This window comes from Schistocerca piceifrons, chromosome 3 (genome assembly GCF_021461385.2).
Source record: "Schistocerca piceifrons isolate TAMUIC-IGC-003096 chromosome 3, iqSchPice1.1, whole genome shotgun sequence".
Lineage (NCBI taxonomy): Eukaryota > Metazoa > Arthropoda > Insecta > Orthoptera > Acrididae > Schistocerca > Schistocerca piceifrons.
The window spans coordinates 380,059,115-380,081,402 of NC_060140.1; the positions used below are offsets into that span (position 1 = coordinate 380,059,115).

Consider the following 22,288-nt stretch of genomic DNA (forward strand, 5'->3'; position numbering starts at 1 on the left):
AATCTATCAGAGCACGCTTCTGAATTTATTCGATGTCTTAAAATGGTTCAAATGGCTCTGAGCACTATGGGACTTAACATCTGAGGTCATCAGTCCCTAGAACTTAGAACTACTTAAACCTAACTAACCTAAGGACATCACACACATCCATGTCCGAGGCAGGATTCGAACCTGCGACCGGAGCGGTCGCGCGGTTCGAGACTGAAGCGCCTAGAACCGCTCGTCCACACTGGCCGCCGCGATGTCTTCCTTTAATCAGACCTTTTACTGGGTTACTGATCCCAAACACTCGAGCAGTATTCAAAGAATGTTTTATACGCCGTCTCTTCTAGACATGAACCATACTTTCCTAAAATTCTTCCAATAAACCGAAGTCAACAATTCGCCTTTTCTACTAATACCCTGAGTGCTCTTCGCTTTGCGACGTTACGCCTATCTCCTTAATCGAAGTGACTGTATCAAGCGGCACACTACTAATGCTGTATTTGAACGTTACAGGATTGTTCTTTCTATTCATCCGCACTGACTTACATTGTTCTAAATTTAGAGCAAGCTGTCACTCTTTATATAAACTAGAAATTACGTCTAAGTCATCTCGTAACCTGCTACAATCGCCGACCGGGGTGGCCGAGCGGTTCTAGGCGCTACAGTCTGGAACCGGCGACCGCTACGGTCGCAGGTTCGAATCCTGCCTCGGGCATGGATGTGTGTGATGTCCTTAGGTTAGTTAGGTTTAAGTAGTTCTAAGTTATAGGGGACTGATGACCTCAGAATTTAAGTCTCATAGTGCTCAGAGCCATTTGAACCATTTGAACCTGCTACAGTCACTCAACGACGACACGTCCTCGTACACCACAGGGCCATTAGCAAACAGCCGCAAATTACTGTTCATCCTCTCCGTCAGATCACTTATGTATGCACACGGTGGCCAGAAACAACCTGAAAACTTTATAAAGGTGATGCAAGTAGGTTGCGCCGAGAAATAACTGTAAAGAAAAAATCGATACGTTGCACCTTTTCCGAGTTAAATAGCACTGGTGTTAGCCAATCAGGCCGTTGCGCGCAATTTCAAGCGTCCCACCAGAGACAGTGTCACGTAACGTGTTCCTCGTTTGGTTTCCTAAAACCATACAAGACAGCGATACAACGGTTGGGCATAGGACGGTAGGAGGGGTCGAATCCGAGCCAAAGGTTGAGTCGTTTCGTGTGCTATCATCTAATCTATGAGAACAGTTGACAATAATTATATACGGCGGACCGCTTGAATCTGCGCGCGCTGTGGCGTGATTGGCGAACTTCCATCCTAATTAACTCGGAAACGACGCAACGTATCGATTTTTTTTCTGAACAATTACTTCTCAGCACATCCTATCCTGTTACATACTTACAAATTTTTCAGACTGTTTCTGACTACCTTGTGGAATAAGAGCGGTACTATCACACCTCCCTGAAACACTCCTGACAATACCCTTGTCTCTGAGAACACTCGCCGTCGAGGACGTCGTACTGGGTTCTGTAACTTCAGAAGCCTTCGAGTCCCTCACGTTCCTGGAAACCGGTTAGTCTGCACGGACCAGACCTTCGTAAACAGTCACCAGTAGGAAACCTAGTGAAAGGCTTCCCGGAAATCTAAGAATATGACTGCCTGTTGCTCTCCATCCATTGTTTTTAGGATATCACAAGAGAAAAGGACAAGCTGAATTTCGCACTAGCGATGCTTTCTAAATTCGTGCTGATCTATGGACAGAAACTTTTCTGTCCCAAGGAAATGTATTACGTTTGAACTCAGAATCTGCTAAAGAATTCCGATGTTACCCAAAGTTGATCTGTAATTATGCGGATACGTCCTTTTACCTTTCTTATTTGCAGGACTCGCATGTCCTTTAGTCTAGTCGCTTGGGACTTGGCAACTGGTGAGATATTCGCGAAGTAAACCATGTGATCAAAAGTATCTGGACACCAGGCTAAAAATGACTTCCAAGTTCGTGGCACCCTCCATCGGTAATGCTGGTAATCAGTAGGATGTTGGCCCACCCTTAGCCTTGATGGCAGCTTCCACTCTCGCAGGCATACATTCAGTCAGGTGCTGGAAGTTTCTTGCGGAATGGCAGCCCATTCTTCACGGATTGCTGCACTGAGGAGAGGTGTCGATGATACTCGGTGAGGCTTTCGAAAACATCCCACAGTTGTTCTGTAGGATTCAGGCCAGGGCTCTGTGCAGGCCAATCCATTACAGGGATGTTATTGTCGTGTAACCACTCCGCCACAGGCCATGCATTGTGAACAGGTGCACGATCGTGTTGAAAGATGCAATCGCCATCCACTAATTGCTCTTCTACAGTGGGAAGAAAGAAGGCGCTTAAAACATCATGTAGGCCTGTGCTGTCATAGTGCCACACAAAACAACAAGCGGTGCAAGCCCCCTCACGGCACACGCTGGCAGATGATGTCCTCTGGGCATTTGTCGTGCCCACACTCTGCCATCGGATCGCCACTCCACAAAACTTTTTCCACTGTTCAATCGTCCAATGTTTACGCTCCTCACACCAAGAGAGGCGTCGTTTGGCATTTACTGGCGTGATGTGAGGCTTATGAGCAGCCGCTCGACCATGAAATCCAAGTTTACTCACCTCCCCCCTGACTGTCATAGTACTTGCAGTGGATCCAGATGCAGTTTGGAATTACTGTGGGATGGTCTGGATAGATGTCTGCCCGTTACACATTACGACCCTCTTCAACTGTCGGCGGTCTCTGTCAGTCAACAGACAAGGTCGGCCAGTACGCTTTTGTGCTGTGTGTGTCCCTTCTCGTTTCCACTTCACTCTCAGATCAGAAACAGTGGACTAGGGGTATTTAAGAGTATCGAAACCTCACGTACAGACGTATGACACGAGTGACACCCTATCATAACCACGTTAGAAGTCCGTGAGTTCCGCAGAGCGCCCCATTCTGCTCTCTCATGATGTATAATGACTACTGAGGTCGCTGACATGGAGCACCTGGCAGCAGGTGGCAGCACACTGCACCTAATATTAAGAACGTGTGTTTTTTTTTGGGTATGTCGGGATACTTTTGATCACATAGTGTATGCAAGTTAAGTAAGGAGCCAATGCTGCAGGGAACTCCCTGTAAAACCGAATTTGGGTTCCGTCTGGACCTGGGGACTTACTGTTTTCAACTCCTTCAGTTGCTTCATTACGCCACGGATGCCAGTTTCTATGTCTTTCATGTAAGAGTCTATGCGACAGTCAAACGACGGTATGTTTGTACGATCCTCCTGCGTAAATGACCTCTTAAACGTGAAATTTAAAACTAGCATTCCTTTTGCTCTTTTCGACTGTCACCCCAGACTGATTGACGAATTTCTAGATAGAAGACGCCTCCTCTGTGACCGTTCTCTCTTTGTGTGAAGGGGTTGGACAAAAATACGGAAACACCGCAAGAAATGCATGCTTGTACATAAATGCAGATGGTAACCACTCCTGCAGTATACACTACTGCATTTGACTTCGAGCAGCGCCCGTGCCATGCCCTCAATAGGCTACGTCAGTCGTTGTCAGAACAGCGTCCTGTGTCGTTGTGAGAGCATTATGTCGGAACTAAGTGAATTCGAATGTGGATAAACTGTTCGTGCTCGTATCGTGATTGCTTCTGGAACCAGAAGACTTACAACGCATACAGGGAAAGCGGAAAATCGTTTCCCGCTAAATCACAACGCGCACCAAAGTGTGTGCTGGGTGATCGTGACACACTGTCGTTAAAGAGGTCTGTGACAAAAGATAAGGGGACGACAGCTACAAGAGTCACTGCAGAACTGAATGCCGTACTCACGAACCCTGTCAGTGCCTAAACAGCAGCAAGTGCGCACAATGAACAGGCAACGGTAGGGCGAGCTAGAATTACAAAACCAATCACCAATGAACCGAATGTCCGGAACAGTAAAACGTGGTACCAAAGCCATAAAACCTGGACTGTGGACCAATGGAAGAAATTCATTTGATGGGATGATTCTTCCTTCATACTCTTTCCAACTTCTGGTGGACTTTACATCCCATGCGTGGCATGTGGTGGGTGTTCCGTGATGATTTGGGCAACCATACTGTGATACTCTATGGGGTCCATGGTTACTCTCGAAGATCGCATTACTACCAAGGATAATGTGGCCATTTTGGGTGATCAGGTCCATCCCATGGTGTGGTGTTTAATCCTCGAGTGTTGATGCTGTGCTCCACGACGGCAGAACACCTGTTCACACATTTCGCATCGTCCAGGACTGGTTTTTTTTAGCACGAGAATGGGTTGTCGCATGCCCCCCGACCACTAAAGTCACCATATCTCTATATTATTGAGCCTTTGCCGTATACTTTGGAGAGAAGCTTGCTTGATTTCTACCCATCGCCATCGTTGTTTCCTGAACTTGTCATGTTTTGCAAGAAGATTAAATTGAAAACCATTCCGGACCTGAATTCATCCACTCTCAGACGACTGGAGCTGTTTTGAATGTCAACGTGTATGTTGTGTTTTTGGTGTTTCCATATTTTTGTCGACTGTGTGTGTGTGTGTGTGTGTGTGTGTGTGTGTGTGTGTGTGTTTGTATGCGTGCTTTTTACTTTGTTTTTGTTTGTTAACCTTTATTTTTTCCCATTTCTTCCTCCAGTGACAGGTTTTTTCACCCCCTTAGTAGTCTCTATGGCTGCGGAACAAATACATCTCCCTTCTTCTCCTGCAGACAGTGAGCATGTCAGACACGGGAGGTGACAGAACAGAGTGTGGTAGGAAGGCAGACGCAGGGTCCGACTAGCGCGCGGCTTGCCCCCGCTCTCTCCTGTGGGAACATCTGCCGAGGCTGATGAGTTTCTAATGACGCGGGAACCCGCCGTACCTCAGAGCCGTTAATAACGCGTCATTTAAAAACACTCCTTCCAAAACAATGATTAGGTTCGTTCATTGCTCGTCCTTTTGTGCCTCGGCCCGAGGCTGTGGGAGAGAGAAGAGGCGGTCGCGCCGCAACGCCTGATTACTGTTTTGTGCGCCTCCGCCCACGCTTAGCTTAATCCCCGCTAGCGCCGCGCCTATGTTCTCCCAGCGAATGCTGTTGGAGCATGCCAGTCTTTGTGGACGAGCAGTGGGGAACGCCTCCTTCTATTCTGCGGCAGCGTCAACTACCATTCTGCTACTTTTCTCACAAGCTGAGCTACAGTGTTCTACGGACACCGTTAACTCTTGGGCAGAACAGAAAATTATGTGTAGGAATACCTATGCATAAGATCTGGTTGCCTGACAAAAAACGTCAAGCATCTAGAAGAAGATGAGGGAACTAAATGAAACTCCATGGTTTGGGAAGGTATGTGATGTTATTTCAGTGATTAAGAATCGAGTCTAACTTACAAAGAACTAGCCAGTAAGAGAACACATATCACTAAGAGATTGCCCCCCTTCTGGCGTGGATGCATGCAATGATTCGGTTTGCAAGGGTGTAGTAAAGCCGTTGTAGACTCTCCTGAGGCAAGCTACTCGCAGCTGTTGTAAATGGTCCTGGATATCTTGGATACTGGCACTAGGGCGGAGTTACCGTCCGAGCTGATCCCCCACGTGTTCCATCGGGCACGGACATGCGGCTCTTCATTTTGTTGGTCTCGGGAGCACCTACGTGATCAAAAGTATCCGGACACCCTCAAAAACATACGTTTTTCATATTAGGCGCATTGTGCTGCCACCTACTGCCAGGTGCTCCAAATCAGCGATCTCAGAAGTCATTAGACATCGTGAGAGAGCAGATGCTTGGAAACGGAAGGTATTGCACGCATGGCGTGGTCTGACCGCTCTCTCGGTTTGAATTCCATAGAGCATGAAAGGAGTTGTGCATCCCATACATGCTCTATGGAAATCAAATCGAGAGAGCGGTCAGACCACGCCATGCGTGCAATATCTTCCGTTTCCAAGGAAACTCATGCTCGACGAGGTAGAACATTAGCGTCCATCAGTACGAAATCTGGGCTCTTAGAACTACTGAACAACCGCATATGCAGTTCCAAGGTCTAATCACAATACCGGACAGCTGTTAAACGTTGCCGATTCATCCGTACATTTCATGAAGAAGTGTTCGATTGGGCCGGCCGGGGTGGCCATGCGGTTCTAGGCGCTACAGTCCGGAACCGCGTGACTGCTACGGTCGCAGCTTCGAATCCTGCCTCGGGCATGGATGTGTGTGATGTCCTTAGGTTAGCTAGGTTTAAGTAGTTCTAAGTTCTAGGGGACTGATGACCTTAGAAGTTAAGTCCCATAGTGCCCACACCATTACGGATCTTCCTCGATATCGATCTCTTTCCACACTGTTTGCGTCCCGAAATCATGTTCCACATTCCCTCCAGGTGTGGTTCCGTCGAGAATCATTCTCCAGACCAAATCGGGATCTCATCTGTGAAAACAACGTTGGCCCACTCTTCGACCGTCCACGTCGCAAATTAACTCTCCACTCTAGGGGTTCCCTTCTGTGAAAACGCGTCAAAGGTACTCATACAGTAGGTCTCCGACATAAAAGATCACTCTGCCGAAGCTTTCTGTGCGCCGTTTGGCTCGATACAACACGTCAAATGGATAAAATGGTTCAAATGGCTCTAAGAACTATGGGACTTAACATCTGAGGTCATCAGTCCCCTAGACTTAGAACAACTTAAATCTAACTAACCTAAGGACATCACACACATCCATGCCTGAGGCAGGATTCGAACCTGCGACCGTAGTAGCAACGCGGTTCCGGACTGAAGCGCCTAGAACCGCTCGGCCAGTCAAATGGATCCTTTGAGGCCAAACGCCAGTTGCTGTGCAGTATTGAGGCGGTACAGTTGTGCTCTTACAGCCAAATAACGTTCCTCTTTTTCTGGTGTCACACGTGGTCAGCCCTGCCCTTGTTTTCGGGATACAGTCTCGGTCTCCACAAATCGTCGCCACATCCGAGAAACAACAGAGCAATTCACATAAGGTCCACATCAGTTTGCGACTGTCCTGCTTACATTCTTCCCATGGCCCTCCTCCGCAGAAGCACATTCTCTGTGCCATGCTGCAATGTCTGTGTACACAGCGACTGTGGATGTGGAACTACCAGCCAAACACTACCCTGTTTGATAGGTGTCTTGACGTCATCACTGGCATGGTTGTCCGTTGACCGGAACACCATCGTGCGGACTTCTGTTGACAGTTCGCATTACTACGTCGTCAATTAGATGCAGGACGGGGAAATAGCGTTTTTTTGCTTTAATTTTTGACGCCAGAGAATATTACGTTGCTTTATTATCTCGTCTCTAAGTTTTGCAGTGCAGCGTACAATAATTTATAGAGATATTAATGAATTTTTGTCATGAAAAAAACATCAAAAACAGAAAAAAAGCCACCTGACTAGCAACTCAAACAGTCGACGTCACTCAGTAGTAGGTCATACAGGGCTTTTGTACCTGCTCTCCACGGCAGCTGCCATTTATTCTGTATGTTTGCGCTACTTCATACGGCTTCGTAACACTACGCCTAGATATTTAATTCGTTGTTGCTAGGCACACTTGGTGTTTCTCCCAACAATTGCGTGAAGCGGCAGTATACTAAACATATATCCCCAAGAAGCAGTGTTCACTATCGAAAATAGTAGCGTGCACATAAAAGATAAATCTGTCATCAACCAGCATGTTGGCTTGAATACCGTAGTGCTTTCAGAAACTTCCTGGCAGATTAGAACTGTTCGACGAACTGCGACTCGAACCCCAGAACCTTGGCTTTCGCGGACAGTTCTCTTACCTACTGAGTTACCTGGGAACGGTTCACAAGCTGCCCCCGCAGCTTGACTTTGTCCAGCACCTCTCTTCCACCTTCCGAACTTTACAGAAGTTCTCCTACTGGAAGGTTTCCAAACAGTGCACACATCCCTGCAGAGTGATAGATTCAGTCTGGATAACAATCCCCAGGGCTGTGGCTAAGTTATTTCTCCGCAATATCCTCTCCTGCAGAAGTGCCATGGTATGCAGGAGAAATTGCACTTGGCATAGTAATGACTAGTCTTTTACTCGCTTTTAAACTAATTTACCCGGCCAGTCATAGGAGGACCGACAGCGTAACGTGTCCTCCGAAGCACGGTGAAGTTTGGCACTTATGGTAGCAGTTGATCTTTTCCAGAGGTGAACGTAGCTAAAGTGACGGAAAAAAATTTACTGGCATCGGCCAGGAACCGAATCGTAGCTCTCTGTAAGCTACAAAATCCGCGAATATTCAGTAGGTGAAACTTGCTATGCATTTTTCTTGATATAATGATGTTGATGTCAGATTCGGGGCACTCAAAAGTGTGACCATCAGCGTCTTAACTGGATATCCACATACACATCTCGTCGTTTGAACGATATCTTTTCTCACAAGCGAAATTGCTGCATCGATTTCACAAGAACGCAAATAGTCAGATTTGTCCAGAGTGTTTAGCTATGGCTATACATATAGGTGACACTAAGGTATCAAAATCCACCAGTCGTTTGGAAAAAAAAACATGTTTATTACACACTGCCAGTTTTACGGATGGCTGATTGCTTAAACAAAAAACAGGGGCCGGTCCCCAGTCATAACTCATTGGCTTCCTTTCCCTAACATAGTACGCCCGACGCTCAACAAAATCTTGAAATGCGTGTCATACTTAGGCCATTGTCAGCTAGGATAGTGGGCGGGTATCCAGCCAAGCAGTGGGTTGCTCCCTATGTCTGCATATGAAACACATGTAGTTAAAAATACATTTTATCGGTAGTGGAATTCCACAGACTACACATATTGGTGCATGAATCCACGGGAGGAGGAAACTAGTGACAATGGACAGGGCCCTGTTCTGAACTTGGAAAGTATTACTACCTTCTGTGTGACATGGGTCTCATTTATCCGGGACACCCTCTAGTATTCTCGCGAAAATTCGCTGAAAGCAATATTTAGATCTGCTTCCTGAAGAACATGTCTGTAAGAATAAATTGCTAAAGTAAATTACAGTTCACTTGGTGCCTCTACCAATAGTCCTCAACTAAAACACGGTGCAGCTGCCAGCCCGTGCCGTGTTGGTGCCCTCGCGGTAGCAAGACCGCCTTCTTTATACACCTCGTGACCTTTCCCTTCCCTTGCCTGCCGGGATGGAGCACGTGTTTCCCGCCTCAGCAGCGTCAATGGTGGCGCGAAGTTAAATAACGAAGGAACTCCCTCCCCCTTTGCAAATCTCTTACGAGACAAAAAACAGAAGGCAGCAGATTGAGGCGAGGCTTTGATTTCACTTCTCAGTGCTTGTTAAAGCAACCTCCGCGAAGGGCAATTTTTTCTCGTTACTGTCAATCAGACGCCTGCCGTAAACTGAAACAGGCTGCTGCTTATTACCCGGCTAGTTAAAGGAAGAAATGAAGAAATATAACACGGTCACTTTAAGATCCCCGTATGTAAATTAGGATGTAAAGCCGTCCCACCCTTCTGAGCTTAAAAGAAATGAAATGCGAAGGGACTCTCATCAGACACGTAATGATCTGAGCCGGGCGTGCAACGAGTTCGAAGAATGTCACCAGACATCAAGGGAAGGCAAGGGCAAACGATGCTCGGCTGTTGTAGTGGGGTTACCGTCCAACTACCGTCCTCGTTGCAAGACGCCTGTCTTATTGGTCCTCCACATCTTCAACTGCGCAGTTCGTAACACTTGACGTCACGTCTGAGAGATAAACTGTTCGAATACCGAAGACAACTGTGCAATTCAGATAGGCCGTCCGCCTACGCGAGACTAAGTTACCTGACGATAAACTGTGCTGTTCTGCCCTTTAATCGTAGCAGTCACCTGAAACTAATCCCGTACCCATCATGACCTCAAAGGGAAAAATGCGCTTTTGGCTTTTATTGAAGGTTACCGGAATCTTCTTGAACTCTGAGATAAAAAAATTTCACATTCCAATCGTCACAAAAAAAAGCTATCGCGTACAATGTTGTAATAGAAGAACTGTAACATCTGGAACCTAACACGAATAGTGACAGTCTAGTGAAGAAAATAAACAACTTCCGATACGTTTTTCAGAAAGAAATAATCAATACAACAAACCGAGACCCTTCATTTTCCGTCACTTGTTGCCAATTTGTCGCCACGAACACTAGACGGAACGCCAGAGAACGCAGAACGGAATTGGTAGAAAAACTGACCGTAGCTTACACACCTTCAGAAACCTGTACAGATTTTGAACTGGGTGCATAGCCGCACGGTTGAATTTTAGGTGTATAGGCATCTCTACCGCCTCCTGACAAAGTGAAATATTTCCTGCATCTATTAAATATACGTTAGTAACAGTACGTAAAATCCGGTGACCCAGCGGGCCAATTAATAGGGCCACCTCTGCCGCTCCACCGACCAGTGTAAACACGGTCTAATACATCCCGTGCTTCAATTGCGTAATGCCGTGGGCAGCCGTCATGCTGAAGCCACATAAGTTGTCGAACGTCCAGGACACCTTTCTGCAGTAGTACCGGTAGTTCCTATTCCAAAAAAGTCCGATATTTTCGTCCATTCAACTTGCCGTCGATTAAATACGGACCAATGAGTTTGTTTCCCACGATGCCACATCATGTGTTAACCGACCAAAGACGTTGGTGGCCAACCTACCGTGACCAGTGGAAATTGTCTACACTCCAGTGATGCATGTTATGCCGGTTACGCTACCATGGTTTGTGAATGTAGACTCATCGGAAAGCAGTACCTCGGAAAAGAATATGGGGTCGTTTGCATTTGTTGATGCGCCCATCCGCAAATTATTACCCGGTTACGGAAATCAGTGCCATGAAGTTCTTGATGCAGTGGCATGTGCTATGGATGACACTTATGACGACGCAGTATCGAGACAATATTAACCACGGACATACCGAATTGCGGTGTAATTGCCGGGGGCTTATCTGCGAACTGTGGTACACTACCGCTGGTACAGCTATTACATTAGCTTCTCCTGTAACAGGTTTGCTTTTTCAGGTGTGTACGCTGCCATCTGGCGTAAAGGCGTTCACAACCTTGTAAAAGAACGAACCAGAACGAGCTTTACCTGGAAAATACTTGGCATACAAGGCAACAGCAGCCTTAACATTCATCCTACATTTTCCGTTTGTTGTTGTGGTCTTCAGTCCAGAGACTGGTTTGATGCAGCTCTCCATGCTACTCTATCCTGCGCAAGCTTCTTCATCTCCCAGTACCTACGGCAACCTACATCCTTCTGAATTTGTACAGTGTATTCATCTCTTGGTCTCCCTCTACGACTTTTACCCTCCGCGCTGCCCTCCAGTACTAAATTGGTGATCCTTCGATGCCTCAGAATATGTCCTACAAACCAATCCCTTCTTCTAGTCAAGTTGTGCCAAAAACTCCTCTTCTCCCCATTCCTAGTCAGTACCCCCTCATTAGTTATGTGATCTACCCAACATTTTCCGTAACTCAGGATATTTTCCATTTTTTCTTCTGTGGTTGCAGCATTCATCGTCCACCTGCACGTATGTTCTCCAAATGATAGGTAGATGTGCGCAGGCAACAAACACTGCGCAAGTATTGTAATGTTTAGAGCCGCTGTCTGTTCTACGTCTGCACGATACCTGAGTTCCTGTCGCAGTGTACTGCCTGTTATGATACATCGTAGTTTCCCACACGGCCACGGTGGCCCGTCGAGTAGCCGATACGTCGGAGGAATATAACGTTGCGAGTGGGGTTCCCAATTAGAATTTATGAAATACTGCCTTGTCACAACCTGGCAACATGGAAGTAGGGTCCCACGTGCTATTGGATATTCAAGGGTCATTGAATAGCATGTTGTAAATTATGTTCGTCCGATTACAGTGCCATCTGTGGCGAAACGAAGAAAATACTTCAGACAAAACGTACGTACATTTCATCGTACAATCGTAATCTGCAATAAAAAACGGGGATTCCCACTGAAGATTTCTAAGTTGCTCCCCCCCCCCCCCGCCCCCCTCCCACGCATGGGGTGGGGTGCAGGTCGATTGTGGTAACGTTAGATGTCCCCTCCGAGACAAACAAATTGGAATTATAGCTATTTTTTATTCGATGTATAGTTTCCGAGATATTTCAATGTCTTCAGTTAAAAGGAACACCCTGTAGCTGAGTTCACATGGAGCCTTCAGTGAGCGAGTCCTGCTCTCACTCGGACAATGTGAGAAACATACCAGCCACCCTGAAAGATCACCCTAGTTGTTCTTATAGAGTAACGCGGCAGCAGCCGCGTGGTAGCCTCCGTTGTTATTGATACGCAGCTCTTGGGACGCAGCTGTTATTAATGTGTAGACGCAGGGAGCCGCTGCCACAGTAATAATGATACAAAAATCGCTTTCTCTCTGCGCTCGATCGTGCCAATTAATCCATTTTACCTTCGAGGACACCTTAGTTTTGATTTGTCTGAAAAAATTACATCATTTCGTGTTGCGTCACGAAATATTCTTGCCTTGTAAAATCAGGGATTGATACAATGTTTCGCGGAATTTCACATTTTGCCAGCAGATGATAAGAAGAAGGTTTATTCCATTAATTGGTCAAGGAAGCAGGCTTTGCCATGTTTCCTAAAAGTCGTACTTATTGAGTCATATACTACATCTGGTCGAGAAACTCTTCGCTAATTCTTTTTCACAAGGACATCATAATAGTACGTACTGTTTGGAAGAGACGGCAGAGCTGTTTACACACATTCAGTTTAACTGTGTAGTCGTGCGACCAAGCCAAAATCTGTACAGAGATCTGATAGTGCGAAGGCTACGTTTAGTCCTCTCGAAAGATTCCTTCCCCGTGCATGCGGCAGGGAAGAAGCTTGTCGTTATCATGGTCTGAAGTAGCTCGGTATCCTTCGTGCTCAGAGCATTTTTCCTAATATCCCTAACAATGTCTGTTGCGTTGTCCTACTTGCGTAAAAAATAAGTTGTCCCATAATTTCCGCTATTAGAACACATGCTTTTTCAACGTGTAACAAGGAGTAGCGACCACGGTATCTTAAATCTTAACCGCAACTGCCAACTGCCCTCTGTCTCAGACTCTTTGCTAACACGCGAAAGTTTCCACGGAGCCCTCCAAAACGGGCCCCTGGGGAGCATGTTATCTTGCAAAAGTGCATATCGGGGCAACACTTTACGCATCGCAGCACGTTAAAACAAGAGCAGCCTGTTTAGCTATATCACAGTGTTCTGTCTCCCCGTCGTTAATTCAGGACTGCATGTTTGCAATAATTATATTGTTACGGCTACATCATCGTTGTATCTTATCGACAACTTTTACCATCACATAATACACACGCTAAGTATCGAGCAAGCGCAGAGAACACGTAGTAACAAGATGCTTAAGATGCGTTTTTCATTTTTTTTTCAGGTTGCTTATGAGTACAGGCAAACCTGCTTTACGCAGATAAGGCTACGGGCACTGTTCCCCAAGCAGCACTACGTGGAGCCGGGATTGCGTGGAGTTCTTATGTCTGTTCTTCAATATTATCTCTTATTTACTTGCCGCCGTTTCACATATCTGGCTGGTTCAAATGGCTCTGAGTACTATGGGACTTAACATCTGAGGTCATCAGTCCCCTAGAACTTAGAACTACTTAAACCTAACTAACCTAAGGACATCACACACATCCATGCCCAAGTTCCAGACTGTAGCGCCTAGAACCGCTTGGCCACCCCGGCCGGCTTCACATATCTATTTTTAAAGAAAAATACATGAGTTTGGAAGTTGGAAATTATAAACTCCGATGTATTTTAAGGAGAAAACAAAATGAAGAGAGGAAAGAGTAGATGTATACGTCCCTTCACACACCACCTGGGGAAGAGAACTTGCTACTGAATTTTAAGTCTCCATGTAGTCCTACCCGTGTTAATATTACCCGCACGAACATCACGCCTCTGAAAAACTCGATTTTTTCAGTCCTCACGGATCTAACTTATTTTTGTTTTGTCTGCCAGTGTGCTCGGTGTGTTAATGGTCCTTAGAATACAAATCAACTACTATTACTACTACTGGATTATTAACTAAACAAAATTTTGCGTGGCTTCGCAACACTATCCTTTCACTGCCTAATCTTACTAACTTATCTACAAATCTTTTGTAGCTACAGAAGACATAACAGACTAACCTAATTATTGCTCTGTTAATACGTGTTTGTGTAACGAAACGAGTTTTCCTTTAAGTAGTGTACCTATTAATCTCTGTATATTGCGTAATATCCATGATCGTGCAGTAGCAGCTTGGCTAAAGTACACCTCAGGATTGAGTCAGCCAAGAAATCAAGAAAGTCATTCCGTAATTGTAAATGAATTAGTTGAATGCTACCAAAGATGTATAGTATTATGCCGGGCTCACAATATTTTTGACAGAAGGAGTCGTGTATAAGCTTAATGGCTGCTGCGTAGTATCATGTTATTTCAAACTACAATTCCAGCCACATCTGTAAAGCTGGTATCAAACAACAATACTTAAATACGTTTTTTACGTCTTTTAAAAATCTTAATCTCTAGGAGCATCGCGAATAAAATCAGAACAATACCAAGGCATATCTGGAATTTCAGCACATAAATGACAAACCGTTCCTGTTTGAATGTTCACTTAAATCCATCGAGCGCACAATTTGAACTTTGTGAGAGATTTGAACGGTAAATAATCTAAAGGTTTAGACTATAGCTGTACGAAACCACAGAGTTCTAATTGTCGTTCCGCAGTAATAAAAATCTTGCCTATGTTTTTAGACAGACATTGTTAACAATCATTGTTCTTATGTACGAATCGCGAATACATCACAGCAAGTAAACCTGAAAACCAGCAGCGGGTTGACCTGCGTCAGTACAATATGAAATGCTATTATTAAAGACATGCAAGCTCTCGGAAAAGCATTTCCGCAGGGAATTTGGGGAGCTGTTTTACGTCACACTAACGATTTCTACCGAATCTGACAATAAACGTGAATTAAAAGTTTTCCTCTATGACAGTTTTTTGACGTCGTATTCTACTGTGCCAGTAGGATAAGAAGCCAGTATTTGGCGCGGAATCTGATAAATATGAAGGTTGAAATTGCACGGTTTAACTTATTTCTTCGCAACTTAAACATCAGGTAATTAGATTGAACCATTTCAGCGGCAACAGTCTAGCTCTTCAAATCCTTTCGGCTGTGTCTAGTTTACGGAAAGTTTCACTGAAAAGCATAACAAGCGTCATATTATTACTCTCCTGTTCCGAATGGCTGCCAAATAACGTTACTGTAAGTTGGTCTACATAGTCCTCACAGTGGCTAAACCTTTTCCTGTTTTTGCTACTGGTCAGTCAGCTAACTGTATCAGGGAAGAACGCTGAGCGCTTTTTTGACCTAATCCTTGTTTTATTTAGCACTTTATATCATGACTGTAAAAATGGTTGGTTCAAATGGCTCTGAGCACTATGGGACTTAACTGCTGAGGTCATCAGTCCCCTAGAAATTAGAACTACTTAAACCTAACTAACCTAAGGACATCACACACATCCATGCCCGAGGCAGGATTCGAACCCGCGACCGTAGCGGTCGCGCGGTTCCAGACCGTAGCGCCTAGAACCGCTCGGCCACACTGGCCGGCTGTCATGACTGTACAATACTTTAGTTTGAGCTTGAAGGAAGGACATGAATGTGCATGCTCCCTTCCATGATTTCATTACCCATTTTAATACATTGATATGCAGCAAGTGTCTGTGCCAGAAAGATTTTAAAATCTTAAAATCGTGTGTGTTTTAGTGCTTTAATAATAAAAAAAACATTTTGTTGCAAATAACCATCAAAAGGTGCTAACGAAAGAGTTTTTCTATTATTATACAACTAACTTCAACCTTGAGTTCACCATAAGCCAGGTGATATTGTGGTCTTCAGTCCTGAGACTGGTTTGATGTAGCTCTCCATACTACTCTATCCTGTGCAAGCTTCTTCATCTCCCAGTACTTCCTGCAACCTACATCCTTCTGAATCTGCTTAGTGTATTCATCTCTTGGACTCCCTCTACGATTTTTACCCTCCACGCTGCCCTCCAATGCTAAATTTGTGATCCCTTGATGCCTCAAAACATGTCCTACCAACCGGTCCCTTCTTCTTGTCAAGTCAAGCTCAAGAAAAAGGTCTTTTAAGTTTTTGTCACGGGTGAAGCGTCATTGACTCAAAAGACTGTTTGCGAGGGAATACTTAACTGTCACTAAGCATGCTGTTCATTTTCTGCAAAGGCGCTGATAAGCACTATGTCGAGTGCCCAATATCGTCACCATCGTCCCAATTCTTTGATGATTCAGATAAAAATAACAACGACAGTGAAACAAAATATTCACTTCTCTGCCTTCTGAAAAATGTCTAATTTTTTTTTCGGCACATTCTACGCCTGCGGAAACATTTGAGGCTAACAGCTTTGGCGTTCAACCTTCATATACCGGGTGATCAAAAAGTCAGTATAAATTTGAAAACTGAATAAATCACGGAATAGTGTAGATAGAGAGGTACAAATTGACACACATGCTTAGAATGACATGGGGTTTTATTAGAACCAAAAAAATACTAAAGTTCAAAAAAGTCCGGCAGATGGCGCTTCATCTGTTCAGAATAGCAATAATTAGCATAACGTAGTAAGACAAAGCAAAGATGATGTTCTTTATAGGAAATGCTCAATATGTCCACCATCATTCCTCAACAATAGCTGTAGTCGAGGAATAATGTTGTGAACAGCACTGTAAAGCATATCCGGAGTTATGGTGAGGCATTGGCGTCGGATGTTGTCTTTCAGCATCCCTAGAAATGTCGGTCGATCACGATACACATGCGACTTCAGGTAATCCCAAAGCCAATAATCGCACGGTCTGAGGTCTGGGGACCTGGGAGGCCAAGCATGACGAAAGTGGCGGCTGAGCACACGATCATCACCAAACGACGCGCGCAAGAGATCTTTCACGTGTCTAGCAATACTTTGTTTTTTTTTGGGTTCTAATAAAACCCCATGTCATTCCAAGCATGTGTGTCAATTTTTACCTCCTATCTACATTATTCCGTGTTTTATTAAGTTTTTAAATTAATACTGACTTTTTGATCACCCAGTAAATTTGTAGTAGAAGTAAGCCAGTTATAAGGGTCGTCATGCACATGAAGGCCCTTTGGAATAGAGCCTAAAATTCTGAAACATCATACACCACTACGCGTCTACACACTTTATTTTTATTTATTTATTTATTTACTTATTTTTGGAACCTTGGAAAGCTCGGGGGACAAAACGGCTGCCTTATATTATTCTGATGTGTTGCGAGACCGTTTTGTTTGTCGCACTAAAATGACTCAAATTTTGACAACGGCGCATTTCTGTATGTTGGAGTGCAGGAGCGCGTCCATATGTGAGCGGCTGCTATGGCGCCGGGCGCCGCGACGCCGCCTCCTGCGGCGGGAGACGCCATTCGCCGAGCGCCGCGGCGCCCCACCCGCGCTGCCGCCATGTTGTGCTGTGGCGACACGAGCCGAGCCCACGTGCGTGCAGCCTCAGCTACGGCATCATGGAGTCTGGCGCCGATCTCGACAGTCAGCTGATCGCACGAGACGTCACGCTCAGGGAAAACACGAGTTTTGAAGTCCCTCTGACCTCACACGTAAGTAGCTGCAGCTGAAGATATACCAGTATCGAGGTTGTAGATATGTGGCCCAAGGCGGTTGTTGGTGTTGTGGTATTCAGTCCGAACATCGGTTTGATACTGGCCTCCAAGTTAGTCAATCCATATACAAGCCTCCTCATCTTCGAATAGCTACTGCCACTTACAACCATTGAACTTGCTCATTGTTTTCAGGCCTTTGTTTCCCTCTACAATTTTTAACCCTTCCTTTAGCAAGTTGACGATTCCTTGATGACTGAGGATATGTCCCACCAAGTAATCGTTCCTCTTGTGCCACAAACTCCTTTTTGCTCCAATTTCACTTAGCACCTTCTCTTCGGTTATTCGATCTACCACGCCCTCTTCTCTCTCTAAAAATTCCTCATCCCCCAGGCCGAATTAACCACAGTTCACTGTATTGTCAGACTGAGGATATCTCCATACCTCACGACGTGTTCTATCAACCAGTTGCTACAGGTATATCTGGAACCGCGCGACCACTACGGTCGCAGGTTCGAATCCTGCCTCGGGCATGGATGTGTGTGATGTCCTTAGGTTAGTTAGGTTTAAGTAGTTCTAAGTTCTAGGGGACTGATGACCTCAGAAGTCCCATAGTGCTCAGAGCCATTTGAACCATTTTGCTACAGGTATGTTCGATTAACATTCGTGTATTACAGGAATGCTACGTCAATTAAAATAAGAATCCCTGTAGGATAGAAGACGTTCTTTTCGCGAAACTCTGTTGAGAAAGTGTGGAAAACTGGCATTTACGACAGAATGCAGAACAATCCTACTGGTGCCAAACTATATCGTGCGTAAAGGTCGCGAAGACAAGATAAGAGAAAGCAGGGCTCTTGCGCAAATTACTAACAGTAGCACGAGGTATTCATAAACTTGTACCGTGTGGTGGCTTGCGGAGTATGTATGTAGATGTAGATGAACAACTAATCCTAAGCATTCTTCTGTAGTACCACATTCTAAAGCTATATTCGCTTTATCGTCCACGTCTCACTTCTGTACAAGGCTGCGCCCCAAGTAAATACCTGCATAAAGACTTACTGACGCTTGAATTTATGTTAGATGTTAACACATTTATCTTTTCCTGAAACTCTTTGCTTGATATTTCTAGTCTGCATTCTATATCCTCTCTACTTCGGCTAGCGTTTGTTACACTCCTGGAAATTGAAATAAGAACACCGTGAATTCATTGTCCCAGGAAGGGGAAACTTTACTGACACATTCCTGGGGTCAGATACATCACATGATCACACTGACAGAACCACAGGCACATAGACACAGGCAACAGAGCTTGCACAATGTCGGCACTAGTACAGTGTATATCCACCTTTCGCAGCAATGCAGGCTGCTATTCTCCCATGGAGACGATCGTAGAGATGCTGGATGTAGTCCTGTGGAACGGCTTGCCATGCCATTTCCACCTGGCGCCTCAGTTGGACCAGCGTTCGTGCTGGACGTGCAGACCGCGTGAGACGACGCTTCATCCAGTCCCAAACATGCTCAATGGGGGACAGATCCGGAGATCTTGCTGGCCAGGGTAGTTGACTTACACCTTCTAGAGCACGTTGGGTGGCACGGGATACATGCGGACGTGCATTGTCCTGTTGGAACAGCAAGTTCCCTTGCCGGTCTAGGAATGGTAGAACGATGGGTTCGATGACGGTTTGGATGTACCGTGCACTATTCAGTGTCCCCTCGACGATCACCAGTGGTGTACGGCCAGTGTAGGAGATCGCTCCCCACACCATGATGCCGGGTGTTGGCCCTGTGTGCCTCGGTCGTATGCAGTCCTGATTGTGGCGCTCACCTGCACGGCGCCAAACACGCATACGACCATCATTGGCACCAAGGCAGAAGCGACTCTCATCGCTGAAGACGACACGTCTCCATTCGTCCCTCCATTCACGCCTGTCGCGACACCACTGGAGGCGGGCTGCACGATGTTGGGGCGTGAGCGGAAGACGGCCTAACGGTGTGCGGGACCGTAGTCCAGCTTCATGGAGACGGTTGCGAATGGTCCTCGCCGATACCCCAGGAGCAACAGTGTCTCTAATTTGCTGGGAAGTGGCGGTGCGGTCCCCTACGGCACTGCGTAGGATCCTACGGTCTTGGCGTGCATCCGTGCGTCGCTGCGGTCCGGTCCCAGGTCGACGGGCACGTGCACCTTCCGCCGACCACTGGCGACAACATCGATGTACTGTGGAGACCTCACGCCCCACGTGTTGAGCAATTCGGCGGTACGTCCACCCGGCCTCCCGCATGCCCACTATACGCCCTCGCTCAAAGTCCGTCAACTGCACATACGGTTCACGTCCGCGCTGTCGCGGCATGCTACCAGTGTTAAAGACTGCGATGGAGCTCCGTATGCCACGGCAAACTGGCTGACACTGACGGCGGCGGTGCACAAATGCTGCGCAGCTAGCGCCATTCGACGGCCAACACCGCGGTTCCTGGTGTGTCCGCTGTGCCGTGCGTGTGATCATTGCTTGTACAGCCCTCTCGCAGTGTCCGGAGCAAGTATGGTGGGTCTGACACACCGGTGTCAATGTGTTCTTTTTTCCATTTCCAGGAGTGTATTTTGCTGCACAACTGCAAAATCTCATTACTATTCTTAGTGTCTCATTGCCTAATCTTATTTGCTCACCACCTCCTGATTTAATTCGACTACATTCCATTAAAAGTATTTCACTTTTTATGTTCATCTTATAATCTCTTTTCAAGACACTATCTATTCCTTTCAACTGCTCTTACAAGTCCTTTGGCGAACTTCCAACATGCTATAGCAGCTTGGGTCAGCAACTTCTGTTAATCAGTAGAACGAAAAACTAATCCAGAGTTACAAATTTTTACTTTTTATTCACTCAATGACTAGTTTCGGCCCGAGCTCAGTTTTCACTTCATCATAACACTGTCGAAAATGGCATTTCTGGAGATGTCAAAATGCATGTATTTACTTGGGGCGTAGCCTTGTATAGAAGTGAAACGTGGACGATAAAGAGAATATAGCTTTCCAAGGTGGTACTACTGAAGGATGCTTAGGATTAGATGTTCATCTACGTCTACATACATACTCCGCAAGCCACCACACGGTACAAGTTGGTGAATATAATTTGCGCAAGAGCCCTGCTTTCTCTTATCTTGTCTTCGCGATGTACACTACTGGCCATTAAAACTACTACACCACGAAGTGGGACGAGCTACAGACGCGAAATTTAACCGACAGGAAGAAGATGCTGTGACATGCAAGTGGTTAGCTTTTCAGAGCTGGATCCCAACGGCCTCGTATCACTAGCAATCGAGATGATAGGCATCTTATCCGCATGGCTGTAACGGATCGTACAGCCACGTCTCGATCCCTGAGTCAACAGATGGGAACGTTTGCAAGACAACAACCATCTGCACGAACAGTTCGACGACGATTGCAGCAGCATGGACTATCAGCTCGGAGACCATGGCTGCAGTTACCCTGCATCACAGACAGGAGCGCCTGCGATGGTGTACCCAATGACGAACTCGGGTGCAAGAATGGCAAAACGTCATTTTTTCGGATGAATCCAGGTTCTGTTTACTGCAACATGATGGTCGCATCCGTGTTTGGCGACATCGCGGTGAACGCACATTGGAAGCGTGTATTCGTCATCGCCATTCTGGCGTATCACCCGGCGTGATGGTATGGGGTGCCATTGGTTACACATGTCGGTCACCTCTTGTTCGCAATGACGGCACTTTTGAACAGTGACGTTACAGTTCAGATGTGTTACGACCCGTAGCTCTACCCTTCATTCGATCCCTGCGAAACCCTATATTTCAGCAGGATAATGCATGACCGCATGTTGCAGGTCCTGTACGGGCCTTTCTGGATACAGCAAATGTTCGACAGTTGCACTGGCCAGCACATTCTCTAGATCTCTCACCAACTGAAAAGGTCTGGTCAATGGTGGCCGAGCAACTGGCTCGTCACGATACGCCAGTCACTACTCTGGATGAACTGTTGTATCGTGTTGCAGCTGCATGGGCAGCTGTACCTGTACACGCCATCCAAGCTCTGTTTGACTCAATGCCCAGGAGTATCAAGGCCGTTATTACGGCAAGAGGTGGTTGTTCTGGGTATTGATTTCTCAGGATCTGTGCTTCCAAATTGCGTAAAAATTTAATCACATGTCAGTTCTAGTATAGTATATTTCTCCAATGAATACCCGTTTATCATCTGCAGTTCTTCTGGGTGTAGCAATTTTAATGGCCAGTAGTGTATTTCGGCGCCAGTAGAATCGTTCTGCAGTCTATCGCAAATGCCAGTTCTCCAAACTTTCTCAACAGAGTTTCGCGAAAAGAACTTTTTATATCCTACATTGATTCTCATTTTAATTGACATAGCATTTCCGTAAAACACGAATGTCGATCGAACATACTTGTAGCAATTGATTGATAGGACACGTCGTGAGACATGCAAAAATTTTCAGTCTGGTAATACAGGGAACTGTGGTTGATTCGGCTTGGGGGAAGAGGGATTTTTAGAGGGAGAACAGGGCGTGGTAGATCGAATAACCGAAGAGAAGGTGCTGAGTCAAATTGGAGCGAAAAACAGTTTCTGGCACAACTTGTCCAAGAGGGACGATTATTTGAGGGGACATA

At 45.9% G+C, this 22,288-nt stretch overlaps 2 protein-coding genes across 2 annotated transcripts in view; one reads left to right on the top strand and one right to left on the bottom strand.

Annotated features, from left to right (window-relative positions):
* LOC124790057 (UPF0489 protein C5orf22 homolog) overlaps window positions 1–22,288 on the bottom strand; it is a 484,274-nt gene that overhangs the window by 157,416 nt on the left and 304,570 nt on the right. The gene's annotated exons all lie outside the window — the stretch shown is intronic.
* Window positions 5,159–22,288, top strand: part of LOC124790056 — a 49,280-nt gene continuing 32,150 nt past the window's right edge. The window contains exons 1-2 of the mRNA XM_047257618.1: window positions 5,159–5,344; window positions 17,371–17,638. Of these exons, the coding sequence (XP_047113574.1) occupies window positions 5,322–5,344; window positions 17,371–17,638 (291 nt within the window). The 5' untranslated portion in view covers window positions 5,159–5,321. The remainder of the gene's footprint in view (window positions 5,345–17,370; window positions 17,639–22,288) is intronic.